General features: G+C 49.2%; 6 protein-coding genes across 6 annotated transcripts; 2 read left to right on the forward strand and 4 right to left on the reverse strand.

Moving 5' to 3' along the window:
- Positions 1 to 105: 105 nt before the first annotated feature.
- N7500_001702 (Phosphatidic acid phosphatase type 2/haloperoxidase) lies at positions 106 to 4,676 on the reverse strand (the record flags this gene model as incomplete). The annotated part of the gene is made up of 9 exons (XM_056672848.1): positions 106 to 934; positions 990 to 1,119; positions 1,172 to 1,317; positions 1,370 to 1,482; positions 1,535 to 3,222; positions 3,272 to 3,522; positions 3,877 to 4,324; positions 4,387 to 4,576; positions 4,629 to 4,676. 9 exons carry the CDS (start codon positions 4,674 to 4,676, stop codon positions 106 to 108), a joined length of 3,843 nt encoding a protein of 1,280 aa, XP_056536367.1.
- A 711-nt stretch (positions 4,677 to 5,387) lies between these two features.
- N7500_001703 (RBR-type E3 ubiquitin transferase) lies at positions 5,388 to 7,377 on the forward strand (the record flags this gene model as incomplete). Its single annotated transcript, XM_056672849.1, has 3 exons — positions 5,388 to 5,978; positions 6,060 to 6,679; positions 6,738 to 7,377. 3 exons carry the CDS (start codon positions 5,388 to 5,390, stop codon positions 7,375 to 7,377), a joined length of 1,851 nt encoding a protein of 616 aa, XP_056536368.1.
- A 1,018-nt stretch (positions 7,378 to 8,395) lies between these two features.
- On the reverse strand, positions 8,396 to 8,750 carry N7500_001704 (uncharacterized protein; the record flags this gene model as incomplete). The annotated part of the gene is made up of 2 exons (XM_056672850.1): positions 8,396 to 8,624; positions 8,701 to 8,750. 2 exons carry the CDS (start codon positions 8,748 to 8,750, stop codon positions 8,396 to 8,398), a joined length of 279 nt encoding a protein of 92 aa, XP_056536369.1.
- An 899-nt stretch (positions 8,751 to 9,649) lies between these two features.
- N7500_001705 (uncharacterized protein) lies at positions 9,650 to 12,045 on the reverse strand (the record flags this gene model as incomplete). Its single annotated transcript, XM_056672851.1, has 4 exons — positions 9,650 to 10,335; positions 10,391 to 11,702; positions 11,781 to 11,882; positions 11,938 to 12,045. 4 exons carry the CDS (start codon positions 12,043 to 12,045, stop codon positions 9,650 to 9,652), a joined length of 2,208 nt encoding a protein of 735 aa, XP_056536370.1.
- Positions 12,046 to 12,384: 339 nt separating this feature from the next.
- On the forward strand, positions 12,385 to 13,197 carry N7500_001706 (MMtag domain-containing protein; the record flags this gene model as incomplete). The annotated part of the gene is made up of 3 exons (XM_056672852.1): positions 12,385 to 12,422; positions 12,488 to 12,787; positions 12,831 to 13,197. The coding sequence occupies 3 exons, from the start codon at positions 12,385 to 12,387 to the stop codon at positions 13,195 to 13,197; spliced, it is 705 nt and encodes a 234-aa protein (XP_056536371.1).
- Positions 13,198 to 13,316: 119 nt separating this feature from the next.
- Positions 13,317 to 15,958, reverse strand: cwh41 (mannosyl-oligosaccharide glucosidase; the record flags this gene model as incomplete). The annotated part of the gene is made up of 4 exons (XM_056672853.1): positions 13,317 to 13,565; positions 13,623 to 14,538; positions 14,593 to 15,655; positions 15,715 to 15,958. 4 exons carry the CDS (start codon positions 15,956 to 15,958, stop codon positions 13,317 to 13,319), a joined length of 2,472 nt encoding a protein of 823 aa, XP_056536372.1.
- Between the last annotated feature and the right edge of the window lie 199 nt (positions 15,959 to 16,157).

Here is a 16,157-nt window from a genome sequence, read left to right on the forward strand (position 1 = left end):
AAAAAACAAAAACAGCAGTGAGATTGACTACATAACCAAACAGAAAAACCACAGTGGGTATAGAAAGCGCTTTCATTGATCTCATTGCCTCTCAAGACAGGGATCTCACGACCACCCCTCCATTGGCAGCGGCACGCCCTCCCATTCACTGCCCTGCTGCATCATAGGAGCACTGACTTCCTCCTCGCAAGTCCCAGCAAGCATCTCATCAGCAGTACCCCAGCCCATAGACTCGAGTTCTCGAACGAAGAAATCACGTTCTTCCTCCATCATAGACGCACCCTCCTCACCGCCCATGACATCCTTGTACTGACGCAGATGCCACCAGTGGGTAAGACCACGAAGCGCCTGTTCCAACGGCAAAGCCTCCTCAACCTCAGCGTCAACGTCAGAACCCGCAAGCCAGTCGTCGCGCAGCTCGGGGCGACAGTACAGGTAGATAGCAGTGATCACGCGCATGTTGCTCTGGCGCCATTTGCGGCCGCAGTAGGGGACTTGGGATTTGAAAAGTTTGAGGGTGTAGAAGCGGAGGTGTGGGTCTGGGATCTTGAGGCCCTTGCGGAGGATGTTGCTTGATTTATACTGCACTAGTAGGAGGCAGCGGTGGGCTTTGTTGCGAGTGATCTTTTGCATGACGTGTAGGTAGTTGATGGCGGAGAAGAAGTTGCGGAAGGAGAATACTTTGATAGGCTCTTTGGGAAGGGGCGCGGTTGGGTAGCCTAATTCGTCGACTTCGGGGCGTGCCGGTCCGTTGAAGATATCGGTGAGGGATTCCTCCTCAGGAAATCCTGGCATGCTGCCGTTTGCTGTTGGATCCAGGCGATGACGGGCGATTGGGGGTGGCATGGCTTCATCTTCGCTTTCGGTGTCACCGCAGGAGTCCTCTTCGGTTTCCGGGGGTACATCGGTGTTGCTTTTACAGAAGTGGAAGAAGCTGGTTATAGTATCAGTGGGTGAGCTGGCTTAACGAATTAGGTTGAGTCACATACGACAAGTCTTCGCGGTCATTCTTATGTGCCACCGTTTGATCAACATCTTGATGTGCAAACATCTTGAGAATCAAGGGGATGTAGTTTGAGTCAAGCAATAGCTGTGTCATATATTCAAATTTCAAGATATCTTCATGGGTAAGCGACATACAATTCATATTTCGGTATGGGAGTGAACTCACGAGATCGTTTAAACCACTTAAGCAGAAGCAACAGAATTCCAGACACGGCTTTCCCGGTGATCTCGCGGAGTCGAATGTTGTCTAACTCATCGATGGATGCATCAGAAAGTAGGTTGTGAGAGGAGCCATTCATGGAGTGACTGTTACTGAAACTTGTGTTAGCAGGCAATCGTTTTTATCTGAAGTGTCTGAGCTCACCTCATGCCCTGCGTAGTCTGACTAGTAGCCTGACTGACCACTGCGCTGACATTTGTGAGGATGATTTTCAAAAATACGATGGTGATGGACTGAAGGTGAGATAGAGTATGGGTCTGGTAAACAGTCAGCGAATATCGAATCTGAGGATTGATGGCATGCACTCACATAAAACGAGTCAACCGCATCTAGGCGCCGCTGAATATCAGGATCATCTGTTTCTTTCTCTGCTGGCTTGGGCTTAGGCTCGGCCTTCTCGTCACTCGACAAGTCCAGATCTTCAAAATCATCTGGTAGGTCATCTGAGATATTATCAGGGAAGTGAGCAGCGTCCTCGGAATTCCAGCCACGGTCGTACTGCATAAAATGTTCACGTTCCTGCCAAAGTTGTCGCATCGCACGGGTCATTTTCACATGCGTCGAAAAGAGCTTTCCGGCTTCAATGATTGACGCAGGGACATCGCTGCCTTCCCATTTCTTTCCAACCAAGGTGTCCTGGCGTTCAGTTGTACCCTTCCCGCCAATGCGGTTGCTAGAATCATCTAGGGGAGGGTACATGAATGGGAAATTTTGATTGGTCTGATAGTTCTGCTTTTTCCCAGCTTTCCCTCCTGGGCCAGCGGGGGATGGCGGTGGAGATGGGGCCGGGGTTGCAATATGAACAGCTTGTTGAAGGATAGAGCCATTTCCACCGGAGATCGATGGGGCAACACCGCAAAAGATACCACTGGACGCATTCATCCTGGCCACATTATGTGGAAGAGGGGGTAGAATTGAATTGTTTTCCAATTCCAGTGGAACGACGAGTGGCGGAGGATTGTAAGCTGGGTATTTGGAAGTGATTTCCTGACGAAAGAGATGGTAGTCCAGAGGGGAGGCGTGTAAAAATGGGGTCCTGCGTTTCGAATCATCCTTCTCAGGGGAAGCAGCAGGCTCTAGTATTTCCTTTGCACGTTTTAAATCATCAGTCCCGCCAAAGACGAGCAGGAGTGACTTCCACAACAACAGTAGGATTCTAGTAAGTGGAATATTGGCAGATTCGTCCCAGCGCAATCGGGCAATGATTTCGACAATGGAGACCAATAGACTGGGGTTTGAGCTAGTCAGTGCATCGCGTATCGAGCTGCACTGAGGGTCGCGCGCCTGTTGTCTGCGACCCACTTCCACGGCAAAGTATAAAATTGTAAGAATTAAGTTGGCCTCACGCTCCGGTGCCGCGATATCACCAGGGTTAATCCGCTCGTAATCAACGTCATTGGAGTCCGATCCGAGTGCCGAGCGGGTCTTATCAAAAAGGCGGCACATGTACTGCACCAATGCGGTAACGCCCGAGCATTCCTGGAGAAGAGAAACATTCTGCTCGATGCACTGAATTTGCATTGACTTGAGCAGTGGCGTTTCGGTTGCTGACTCTGAATTTCCCCCCTCATGATAGTCAGGCGCTACACTCCCACCGCTGAGACCCCATACACCAGTGACGACATAGCAAATGGTTTCAAGGGCTTCCAATCGCGCGGAGACTTCAGCAAGCTGCAAATCTTCAAGCACCCGAGAGACAAACGATCGACGTAAGTCCTTGGATGCGTCAAGCCAAGACAACCCGGGTGTGTCTCGTTGGCGTTGCTGGCAAAACGTAGGCCATTTCTGGTTAAAAGTTGCTTTTGTCCCCGTCAACATGACACGATCAAAGGCGTTATACTGGAACCACTCATCGAGCTCATCAGGGAACGATTGGGCGTCGGCATATTCAAAGGCATAGGCTGGTTGCTCAATCTTGGGCATTTCACCCACAAGCTTCCGCAAGTCCGATAAGCTCAGGGAGCTTGCACCCCGATCCGTAGTCTCCTGGGCGGGAGCTGGAGGGGGCGGCTGCATCGGGGGGAGGTGGAGCAGAGCCATCACGACGAAGTTCAGGTCGTTTAAAGGATTTTTCGGGCGCAGGGGGCGCCATCTCAGGAGCGGGTGCAGCCTGTGAGGCCTGTTCCTGGCGGAGCCCCTCAGCCACCTCCTCCATGAGTTGGTCGTCTGAAACTGGCGATATATCGGTCCCAGTTTGGTCAACCTCATCTGCCTTGACAATATGATGCTCCTCCATAGTGGCTTCGGATGGATCTGAAGATACGTCCATCATTGAGGACTTGTTGAGTTCTGTGTTCCTGGCAGAAAGTTATTCGGTGGATCACCAAGATATCAACGCTCCATACATCAGGTAAAAGAGTGAAAAAAAGGAGCACAAAAATCAAATGTGACTCATGTAAATAGACCACTACACATTTTTTCTTAAGTCGTCGCAGGACACGAGGGGTGGTTGGTAGCTGCGGTGTTGATGTGGGAGGCCAGCTGACACGTGACTCGACTACAAAGCCATTGTGTGCTGTTTACTTCGAGATTTACGACGATTGAGTAGACAGAGATAAGAATACACTTTATTCCAAGCAATTAAATCAACATGCAGGTGTTCGCTTGCTACTATGATAGGATGTAAAAGTTCAAATGGTGCACCCCCTTACTGCGACTTCTTACTAAGACCGCGACGCTTCAATCTCTGAGACTCCCAACGTTGCCAGCCAGCCTCAGCCAGGTCCTCACTCACGACAAGGTCACGGATTCTGACCAGGCGGGACACGGTAGTCTCCATGGCCCATTCCACCAAGCCAGAGCTTCGAAGTAGGCTGGTGACCACGAACCAGCCACAAGCGCATACAAATCCGGCAGCACAGCCAGCAAGGACTTGTCTCGGGGTATGGTAGTTGAGGTAAACCCGGCTAGCAGCCACACCAGCAGCTCCAATGCAAAGGGCCAGCATGACCAGAACTCGGAGGAGGACGGCAGCATTGGGGTAGGAGCTGGCGGAAGCTTTGCTGTGACGGAAGAGAAGGAAGAAGGTAAGGTAGACGGAGAAGAAGGTCATGAATTGGGCGTGTGAAGAGGGCATTCCATATCCCTTGCCGAACATTTCTATGAATTACACGCGTTAGTTTAGGAAGGTGCCCACGAGACCATCGACATCGACAACTCACCCTTCGGTCGCTCTTCCTTAATGAAACGTTTGAGGACAAAGTTCAAGGCTTCACACCCCATCTGTCCTACAAACATCATGATGACTTCCACCTCTCTTGTTGACCAAATCAAAGTTGCATAGGAGACACATAGTGCCTGTGGGATCAGGGCCAACCATGCTGAAACAAAGGACAGTTGGTCCTCAGGGTTCTGGGAACTTGTCAGTAAGTTAAAAAAAAACAATTACAATGTTGCAACTAACATAATGGACATGAGTCAGAGACAATGATGCTAGTGGAGTGTCCCCCATTGTTGGATCGAAAAGAGTGAATAACAGGAAGTTTCCAAAAGTCCCCTAATTTGGGATATTCAGGGATATCAAGGTCAGGGCTAAGGCCAAGACTGCCAAGACCTGTTATCGCCACGATAAGGACATTGGGCAGCGGGGACTTTTCGACCTGGCAAATTGTTTCCTCCATTTTTAGGCATCCGAGGGGATTTGCCATTTCTTTTTGGATCTGATTTGGACCTTTTTGTGTGTTTTTCTTTCTATTATCACCCATCTACTACTTCAATTTCAAACAATGACGCCGTTGTTCTCTCTTCAAACCCCAGACTCCCTATTGCATCATCTGTTAGACCCCTCCCGACTTTCTGCCGAACATTGGCCTATAGAACGAATACTCGGAACATCTTCATCTTTGGTTGGTCTAATTTTTTTTTTTGGGATCTCAGTCGCAGCGCTGATTCGAAGTGATCTTCCTGCAGGATATCAACCCCCCCTTTTGTGCCCGAACGTCCTTAGTGACAATTCACTTGGGATCGGTCATCATTATTACTATCGGCTATTTTACGATGAGCTAGTGTTGCTGAGATTACTATTTTTTTCTCTTTTTTTTTCGCTGGAGACAACCATTGTCTCTAGATTGCGAGTCACTAGCATTCTATCGGAGACAAATATACAAGTCACCCCCACCTGAGAGAAATCTTCACAAGTGAAGAAACCCGGTCTCATTCCGCCATGACTGAAGTCGACTTCCCGGAGGATGACCGCTCGGTCGAGCTTTCCTCGATTGCCGCGATCTTTCCAGAAATACAAATCGATCCTTCCTCTCCGTTCAAAGCCGTCCTCGATCTTCCAGTCGCACCTTCCGCCCCAACCTCAATATGTTTTCAGCAACCGCTGGAAGTTGTGCCCGCCATCACCCCTCCAACCTCATTAGACGAGTCTAAGGGAGAACTAGACCACCCACCCATCAAAGATGTCCATCTACTCTCACATTTGCCTCCGCTTAATCTCGAGATTGAATTGCCACACGGTTACCCAACCGAAAAGCCGCCTATCGTTCATCTGAGAACGATCCCTTCATGGCTATCCCCCTCGGTCATTGATCAATTATCCAGCGATTGCCGCCGACTCTGGGAAGGATGTGGAAAGGATCTAGTCGTCTTCACCTACATTGATCATCTCCAGCAACTTGCAGAAACAACTTTCAATATCCAAGATCAGTTTGGGGAAGTATGTATATCGCGGGATTTGAAGATCGCATTACTGGACTACAACAAAAAGGCCGAACGGGAAAAGTTTGAGCAGGGGACTTTTGAATGTGGAGTATGTCTAGAACCAAAAAAGGGCACCGTTTGCTATCGATTACTTCGCTGCTCCCATGTGTTCTGCATCCAATGCTTGCAGGATTTCTACAACAGCTGCATCGCAGAGGGTGATGTTGATAGTGTTAGATGCATGGCACCGGATTGTGAATACAACAAGAGACCTACAGCTGCAGCGGGCGACGGCCAGACCCCGCCCCGCAAGAAGCGCGATCGTACCCTGGGACCAAGCGAGCTACTCCAGATTCCTCTGGCTACCGACGTAGTTCAACGATACGCGTTCCTCAAGAGGAAAAAGAAAATTGAAGCCGACAAGACCACAGTCTACTGTCCACGGCAATGGTGCCAGGGAGCTGCACGATCCAAGCGACACCCCAAACCAGACGATCCCATGTCAGATGACTTGGATAGCTCCGACGAAGAAGACGGCTCCGAGCCTCGCACCGAAGCCAATGATGGGGAGCTTCCTCCGATGGCGGAGCGTGTGTCTATCTGCGAAGACTGCAACTACGCCCTTTTGCTGCGTCTGCAAGAAGGGCTGGCATGGCGAATTGGTACGCTGTTTCCCACGCCGCGACGGCGAGCCCACAGAGGAGGAAAAGGCAACCGAAGAATACTTGCGTCTATATACTACTCCTTGCCCGACTTGCAATGTCCCTTGCCAAAAGCAAATGGGATGCAATCACATGCGCTGCTTCCAGTGTGACACACACTTCTGCTACCTTTGCTCTGCCTGGTTATGTGCAGACAATCCATATAGGCATTTCAACGACCCGAGTGGCCAATGCTTCAATCGTCTTTGGGATTTGGAAGGTGGTGATGGCATCAACCCCGACGGAGCCGAAGAACTCCACCGCATCCCAGACGCACTCCTACACTTTGACGATGACCCACCAGTGGTAGCAATTCACGAAGAAACCGACGAAAGCGATGATGACCACCCTGCTTTTGAATTTGATAACGATGAAGATGACCTCCACCGCCGACACCCTCCTCCTCCCGCTCCCGCTCCACCCCAAGTCAACCGTGGTGGCGGCAGACCTGGCCAGCGTGATCACGCAGCTGCCCGTGCAGCAGCAGCTGAACGTCAAGCCCAAGCTCGCGCCATGGCCGAGGTACGAAACCGAAATGCGAGACGACAGGCCAGACATCCTGTCCGATGGGCGGATATTCCTGTCAACCGTGTCCCCCCTCAGGCAGGTGATCCCAGGCGCCCTGCCCGGTGGGCAGAGGTCCCTGAAGACCCATTGGCAGACGAAGACGGTCCCATTCGGTGGGAGGCTATAGCAATCCGACCAGGCAGAGCACAGGCACACCCCGGCCTTCAACGATTTTTGGATTTAGTACAAAACGACCGTGAAGACGAATGGGATAGTGACGAGATGGACGACGATTTCTAGATTGAGCTTCTATGTCTACGACTCAACATTCAGCCGGACATGAATATTTTCGTCTTTTCTTCCCGTTTAAAAAGCGTCTTAATGATATTGATGCATATTACGAACTCATGCTCTTTTCTTTTCCTCTTTGTTTAGCTTCACATTTTCCCCTTGTCGCTTTTCTGATTTGTGATTTCCTCAATTCCCCCTTTTTCTGCTTCTAAACTCCATTTCATTTGATTCTCACTTCGCTCTTGCTTTGTATTCGATTTTTTATCTGCTTTTACCTCACTTTCATGCGTTTATGGCCAAGCGTAGGCAACATCCAACATTCATATATATCTGCCCATATATGTGGCACCTGTTGCCAGCGCCTTTGTCTCTTTGATATCCTGCATTTATTTGATACTTTTATAATTCCAGTGTGGTTGATTGCTTGACTGTCTTTCGTTTTTTGACTGTAAAACAGGAACCTATGAATTAGTGATTTCTTATCATCATTTGACCTCGTTTATACATATACAACAGCTTTGCATCACACATGAGTGTAGATAACTTCTTAGATTATATTACTCATGTTACGAATTTCTTGAGTGCCCAAAAAGTCCTGGACTGATCACTAGAACCCATCGGAAGTACAAGAGACTGCTGAGAATTGACCATTTAAGCTGGTGCAATGTAAAGGCAAATGAAGTCGCAATGATATCATCAAATGTGATGCTTCCCCATTTCTCCCTAGAAAGATTGTGTCTATCCGTACCAGGTAGGGGTGTCCAAGTGGCCTGCTTTCCACCTTTCCACTCATTGATATTCACAAGGAAGACCAGCTTGTCTCTCCAGCACGCGCGTATGCCGGGAGAGTTTGAATCTATTATGATACCATAGTCGCTGATCTTAGGGATCTTAGAGGCCTTGGTGTCACAGGAGATATCCGTCTTTCTGTGGTAGGAATCTCGACTAGCACCCTTTTTTCTCAAACGGCGATTGAGCCGTCTTACACAATTCTTGGGGGAGTGCCGGCGTTATTGGAGGCGATATTTCACGTAGTAGGCATGAGTTGACCGTTGAGTAAATACTGCACCTCTGCTACCATTATAGTTGCGTCTAGTGTGTTTGGAACAAAGTTCATCTTACTATCTTCAATGAGGAATGTAAGGTTACCTAGTGATGAATTTTCGTCAGGAAAGATGTTCTTCAGGTAGTTGGACTCGATATCCTTCCAAGACACAAGTATATCGCCAACGGCGGAGCTAAGTGAGTTCTGAGCTCTAAATTTATCATATAAACTATTATGATCAGCGGGGACATTCACCAAGGGTGTTTCAGCGTCTGGTATAGACATACCTAGGCGCGTTATTTCTGGTGTAGGCTACTGTGATAGTATCGTATGTCATATCGTTGGCATACGCTTGACCATTGAATCCTAAAGGCGATCTAGTCAAGCCTGTTCTGCCCTCTCGTATGTCTTTGATGGGTACTCTTGAATCTTAGGACTAGGAAGAGGGCCTTCCGTGTTAGCTTCGCGATTTCTTGGAATATTAATATGGGTAGTGGTAACTCCCTCGGTTGTCTTCCAAGGATTGTTATATAATATTTAGCTACAGTCTCGTTAGTCTATAACTCAGAGGCTTCCGAATAGAAAGGTGGTATTTATACTCACCGACACTGAAAAACGCCGAAACAGTAAAACCTTTCATCAAGGTCAAACTATCAAAAATTGCTAGGATTATCTTGGTATTGTAAGTTCATGCCAAGTCAACGCCACGCATCTTAGCTCTGATGTGGTGCCCATACTACTATCAAGGGGTTTGACCAGCAACACATAACCGAATTTGTGAAGCAGGCCCCGGGACCACAAGCTTTTTCCGGGAGGACTTTCAAGTAAGAGCAAAAAGAATTGTGGAATCCAGTAGGCTAGATTTGAAACTGCGTTTGATGGTCATATTATCCAGGAGTATCTTACAAGGTTTCCCGAGGTCCCGACACTTTTGGTGGCTAAAATGTCCACGGGTGAATTTAAGGTTATTTTGTGAAACCAATCAGGTTCGCCTCCGTCAGAGCCTCAAGTCACCGCTGGACGATGACATGTTTATATTTAATACTGTTTCTCGACTGCGCTTTTCTTTCATGTAGGATGTGGATGTAAATACTTTCATACTTTGTGTTGTTCAATTAACTTGATTTGACATGCATTTGTACAATTAGATACTGACATGGGCAGATTTGTGGGTTTAGATGAGCATGTTTCTTCAACCCATGATCCAAAAAGCAAAATCAGGTTTGGTGCTAATGATCAGCTTCTCCAGTCATGCCAGAACTCATAGCTCATGACTGTAGAATCACAGTAAAGCAAAAGCAATCTGTAATGCCGTGAAGGGTGATAACCATGCCAGCTTTCATGAGGTTGATAGGTATCCGAAGCATAGGCGTGGGTTTCAGGAATTGTGAGGTCCGGCTCTTCGGTACAAATGTTCGGTTCACAGGGACTAGAGGCCCCGCATTCGGGCGGGTTTGCGACACAGGGCTCAGTTTTATCGGGGTTGAGTAGACGGTGGTTGAATCTAATGCGATCGCTGGGGTTGACATCTCGAGGGATACAGGGGACATCCGGCGGTATCTCAAATCCAGGCATGGGGCTTGCAGCAATACCCATAAGAGGTGGTCTTGGACATTCGTCTTCCCTCTCCTGTGTGGGGAAAGGGAGAAGCCAGTCGAGGCGAAAGGTGTGGCCGATCTCTTCCTGCCATGTAAGAGTGATGATGGCAACTCCACCGGCCTGGGAGGCGACAATAACGATCCCAAGTTCAGGGAGGTATTTGATCAAATTCAAGCGATCACAGGACGAGAACATAGAATCATCTACCAGTGATTGAAGAGGAGACCGAGAGAGCGTCCGTGATCCATGGTCCAATGGATAAGGATCTAACGTGATGTCATTCCCAGAGAAGTGGAGGATCGGGAAGAATCGAGGGTTGCACGCTGAATGGCAGATTAGCATTCCAATCCAATACGCCAAAGCAAACCCCTTACTTACGATGGGAAACAAAGCACCTCAGAGCATCCACATCGACAACACAATCCGCGCCGTTTTGCTCATTTTCTTCTTCAATCAAATTAGTAATACCACGTCTCGCACGGATCGATTGACGGGGTGGAGCCATCTCATGGTCTTGTGGTACTTCGGAGGAGCTTATATCGATGCCGTCACTGGTAGTGGCGGGAGAGAGGGTTTCAGAGGCTTCTGGAGTTGTATCACCATGCCCTGAACTTGATGGGTGCGGTCCAGATTGGGTATGAACAGAACAATCAGAGGACAAGACATCGTCTGGTAAAAGCAAGCTCGAAACTGTTGCATGCTCCTCATCATCGACTTTCTGAGCAGCGAGGGTGGATCTGGCTACGACATCATCAACCGTATCCGAGACGTCAAAAACCATTCGGCCATTCATAATTTTTGGCCGGGGTTCACACCCACAGGCATCATACTTATAGCGGTGTTGCTGAACTCTGCGAGGATGTAAAGGCAAGACGAACCATCCTCTTTGCTCTCGAACATCCCTTGAATGATCATAATTGGATGTTTTGACAGGAGTCAAACAGTCCCAGACTCTCCATACAAAGACTCGGTTGACGATATCGGTGCTGACCATCCATAGACCGTTGGGGTCCAATTCAAAGTTGGCAAATGATACACATGGAATGTTGTCGAAATGCCCCCTATAGCTGAGCCGCAGGTTGCGTGTTCGATGATGGGGCATGTCGGTTTTCAGCTCCTCCATCGATGTTGCACTGTCTATTGATACCCATGTGTTTTCCAATACATCAGAGTCTCCCATGATCGAAGTCTCAGAGAAACCGGGACTGCTATCATCACTCTCAGAACCATCATCCACCAATGCGAAAGCAAAGACCGTGATAACACCCGTGTTCGCGCTCACAGCAATCAACCGAGCAAATTTGTGAGTGGCCAAGCCCCAGGCACTTAAATGAACATGTTCAACAAAGAAAGGTTTGACTTCGTGTGTATCAAATGGTCGATCGCCTCCATATTTGGCGCACCTATTGATTGCCGAGAAGATAGCCTCGACATTGTAGCCAGTGACATTTCCAGAGTCTGTTGCTAACAGCAAAACCTCATCAACTCCCAAATCATCCACAATGATATGATTGATCGTATGAGGCCTGGAACGATCGATATATCCAGGTGCATTGGGTTCCTTCATTACTGGGTGGATAACCATCTCGGGTCGGGAGCCAAGGAGCTGGCGAGGTCCACTGGGAATCCATACGTAAATATTGTCGACATGAGCTGTAAAAAGCAAATTTCGACGTTGTGAGAGAGCCGCCTTTTAAGAGGAAGGTTAGTACTGAAGGAGAATCAGACACTCGAAGCGGCAACTAGCAGCAGGTACTCACCAAGTTACACCTCCAAGCAGACACAGTTGGCCCAGTAACATCTCTACAGCTCGAAAATGATCAGTCACAATGAATTCAGGCTGCGTAAGCATAGGTACCCACCTGGGAAACTAGCAGAAGTCAGTTCATAGTTCTCACGTGAGGTCTCTCTAAAGACAAACATACCCGTTCCTCTTCTGTTTCCACATTCAAGATTTGTACCTGGGGCCTATATCCTGAAATTTCCCTTTCAGTTTCCGTAGAGCCAGTCTCCTCGGTAAGAGGAGAAGACATTGCCGCCAGCTAAGGGTGCTTGTTTCCAATTGCGGAGCGCAGAGAAGAGTACTTCCTTGGATCTGAGCAGAAAGAGTGGTGAATAGTAAGAGGAGAGGCTTGTTCTGTCATTTCCAAGGGCAGGAAGTTCAAGCCACAAGAGACAAAAGGGTGAGAACTTTGTAAACAGATCATGATCAAGCTGGTCTAAAACACCTCCATGGCTGCGGGGAGGTGCAATGTTCGGATGATGGAATGGCTGACCGCCCGCGCACGGACCGTCATTGAGTACGTACAGCTACTAATGTGCTGGCTTCCTCCTTTCTACAACATAATTTTCCTCCACAGTCCTCTCTCACGATGGATTTGGTTGCCAGTGTACGCAAAGAAGGGAGCCGGTAAGTTGATCTGCTGATTTTATCCTCGGTTTACTCAGGTTGAAGGTCGCTAAATTTTGTCTCAGCGGCGGCCGCAATGAGTTCAAATGGTCCGACGTCCAAAGCTCCGCCCACCGCGAGAACTACCTGGGCCACTCAGTGATGGCCCCGGTTGGCAGATGGCAGCAAAATCGTGATCTCGGCTGGTATGCCAAGGGAGACGAAGATGAAGAAGAACGAAACCGCAAAGAGCGAGAGGAGCTTCAACGTGTGAAGGAGGCTGAGGAGGAAGCAATGGCTATCGCTCTGGGCCTCCCGGTGCCCCCCAAAGCATCTGCGAATGCCAACATGGTTCCTCTAGGAGGTTCCAGTAGTGCAGAGATGGTGTCAAAAGAAGAAGATATGCCAGATGCTGCTACAAGGGAAAAGGACCACCGCTCGAGTCACCGACACAGACGTGAGCGAACCCGAAGCCCACGACGGGACAGACGACATGATAGAGGAGATGACCATGCACGTGAGAAGGATCGGAGGCGCCACAGGCATCATGACGATAGAGAGCGCCACCATCGCAGCTATCGTCACAGATCACGATCTCGCGGTCGAGACCACCACAGACGGCGCTCTGTCTCCCGTTCTAGGAGTCGACCTAATCGCAAAGATGAGGAACACCAGAAACGACGACGAATGGAGCGCAGCTACTCACCGGCTGAGCGCCGGCGACACCCCGAACGCAGACGAGACCGAGACGACCATGATCACCGCCATTGAGCTACAAATCAGGGATATGAATTGATATATTAGCTTGGCGTTGGGGGGATCGATTCAAATGTCGGATAAATGATTGCGTACAACTATCAGAATGACCACTATGTAATATACTTGACGAACCTTTTCACATCAAGCTCCAATAGCTTACAACTCGTCATGAGTGGTCTTTCCGGGCCCGGCTAAATCTGGCATGGACATCATGTTCACCACCATACTGGTCCAGCCGGTAAAGTGCTGTGTCCGCTGGCCATTACCCGAGTCAGGGTTGTACTGTTCCCAAGCGAACCCAGTCTTCTTCCACTCGCGGAAGACATTCTCGACCAGATTCTTCCGCAAGTCAGAGTACATCTCCCGTGCCTGCTCCTGATGGGGACCAGAAACCGTGGCAGTGTCCTATACAGGTGCTGTCAGATTTTGCGGGTAAGTAAATCAAAAGATGGAAGCACTTACATAGAGATTCTTCAACACCAAGTAGTTGATGTTAATCCAAATAGGGCTTCTCCAATAGTTCTCATCCGTCTCGTAGAACTTATCCTTCTTGCTCAAACTGCGGATACCATAATCACTCCACAACTCCTGAGGATTACCGATCAAGTCCAACACAGCCTTGAGGCGCGGGCTGTCAGGACCGAGCATACCAGTCAGGAAGGGGAAGATGGAGATGTAACCCTTGTGGCAGACGTGGACGCTCTCTTCGTATTCATCAATGGTCGCATCGCAGAAGGTTTGCTCCTTCTCATCCCAATGCAAGTCATCAATGTTACGAGTGATAGCGTTTTCGTATGAGGCGAATTGCTCGACATCTTCTTCCTCACCGAGGTTCTCGGCAATGCGACGCATAGTGCGAGTCATCATGCCCATCCAACTGATCAGATCAACATGCAGCTCACCGGGGTGCGGCGGCTGAGCTCTGGGATAGTCATCGATGCCAGAAGTGAGGATATGCTGGACGGAACGTCCGCGCCAGCGGTAACCTTCCTTGGTTGAGAATGCTTCACGGTCATACGAAGTGATATCACCGCGCTGAGTTTTTCTGTACCAGTTGTAGTGCTTCTTCAGAAGCGGGTAGAATGAACGAAGGTATGCCTCAGAAAGTTCCGGGTATCGGACAGTGGCAGAGCGCAGGCTTGCGGTCGCATCTTGAGTGTCCAGGGATTCGAAGTCTGTACTCTTGTTGGTGCTAGTCTTGACTTTGTCCATAAATGCTTCCAGGGCCATGAACAGAGTAGGCGGGTTTGCGTAATGGGGATATTGGACTGTAAACTCCGGGGGAACCTTGTTGCGTGCCTCTTGACCTAGGATCTGCTCACGGGCTATCCATCCATCCTCGTCCATCAGGTGGAACCAGCTTTTGATAATCTCGAGCCTGTATCAAAGTCAGTATGTCAACCAAAACCTAACAAAGTGGGTGCAAACATACGCAAGATCGGTGTCGTATTCGATCACGGGAATCAAATGGAAGCCTTCGTCCCAAAGGAACCCTCTGGGAAAGAAAGGCCTGGAGGGAACGCAAGTGAAGAGCTCCTTTGGGCCTTCGATAGCAGGCTGCACGGCAGCCCTGGCCTCAGCGGTCTCTTCCCAGAAGCCTTCATTCTCCTCTTCGTATGCAGGGTTTGCGGACCGATCCACGAGATCATCACCGTGGAAGAATCCAATGCCACCAACGAGGTTGGACAGCATTGCCTTGGAGAAGCTTGAGTACTTTGGCGAGTCGAATGGCGCTTGTGGCGGGAGAAGCTGCTCAAATGTTTCAGAGAATGCAGCAGAAGCATCATCAATTTCCTTGGTGAGAGTCTCCGAGGTCAACGATTCGGGCGCAGAGCCAGAGGAGAACAGGACATCAAACTCGAATGCACCCGTGAAGACCTTCTGGACAAGATGAGCATTGCCCTGGCCAGGCTTATGCTTGATAGTAAACAACTGGGCCGGGGGCGGAACGTTCTCTTTTCCATACTCTTCAAGGGCATCGTCAACCTCCGCTTTCAGTTGAGTAAAGAAAATTCCCTTTGCTTGCCAAAGCTGCTCCTCTGGGAAGGCCACACTAGCCACAATGCTGCGATCCAATGGCTTGTCTGTGGAGCTAGGATGATTGTAGCGGGGATGCGAGTTGGTTTCCGGTCCAGTGGTGACATCGATAGTGAAATCACCAAGTTCTGTGGTATATCCTTCGAGCTTGACATTGCCTTCCACGCCAGTGGATCCAGAGGATTCAGAGTCAGCTCCCAAATGGCCTAAGCCCTCGAGAGTGGAATAGAAGATCATTGTGATGGGCTGATCGGGATCTGCCCCCTCCCTAGGCGTGCCTTTGACTCGGAATCCCCAACTACCTCCGTGCTGGCCACCAGGAACTTTGATGAAATCAATTGTCAAGTCTAAGCTGTTCCCAGCATCATGAATAGTCTCCCGTCCACCCTTTCGGATATCGTACTCATCCCAGCCATACCCGGTCATTCCTTCGTTTTGTTCACATGTGTGTCTAAAGTCTTAAGCGGATGTTAGCTTTATATTTCACCAATGCAACGGTCTACCATGATGAGCATACTTTGTTGAGCACCGGCATAATCGTCCACCTTTCCCCAGATCAATCCCGCTGTGAGACTCTTCGGAATGCGAGGCCGCACTCCAAAGTAGAGGTTGGACTTGTAGGGACCCCAGAGCAGGGATTGGTTGCTGGCGCGTCCGGCCTCTCGAATCAAGACGGATACATCATTGGGATCTTCACTTGCAATAATCCCAATTGCATAAAGTAGCGACGTCAATAACACTGAAAATCTGAGGTGACGCATGATGTAGCCTCAGTCAATTAACTGCTGTCCTCTCCGCGGGATAAGCTATAGGTGGATGTACCTCAACTCACCGCCTACTAAATTAATACTAGCTTCATAGGTGTGCCTGACAATGTCCACGGACGTCATCCGCCTTTCCCTTTCCGGCTTAGTGCTTCTATACTATGTCCCATGAACCGACATGCGTTCAACCTCAAAA

This window comes from Penicillium coprophilum (genome assembly GCF_028826855.1).
Source record: "Penicillium coprophilum strain IBT 35676 chromosome Unknown utg000002l_segment0_segment0, whole genome shotgun sequence".
NCBI lineage: Eukaryota > Fungi > Ascomycota > Eurotiomycetes > Eurotiales > Aspergillaceae > Penicillium > Penicillium coprophilum.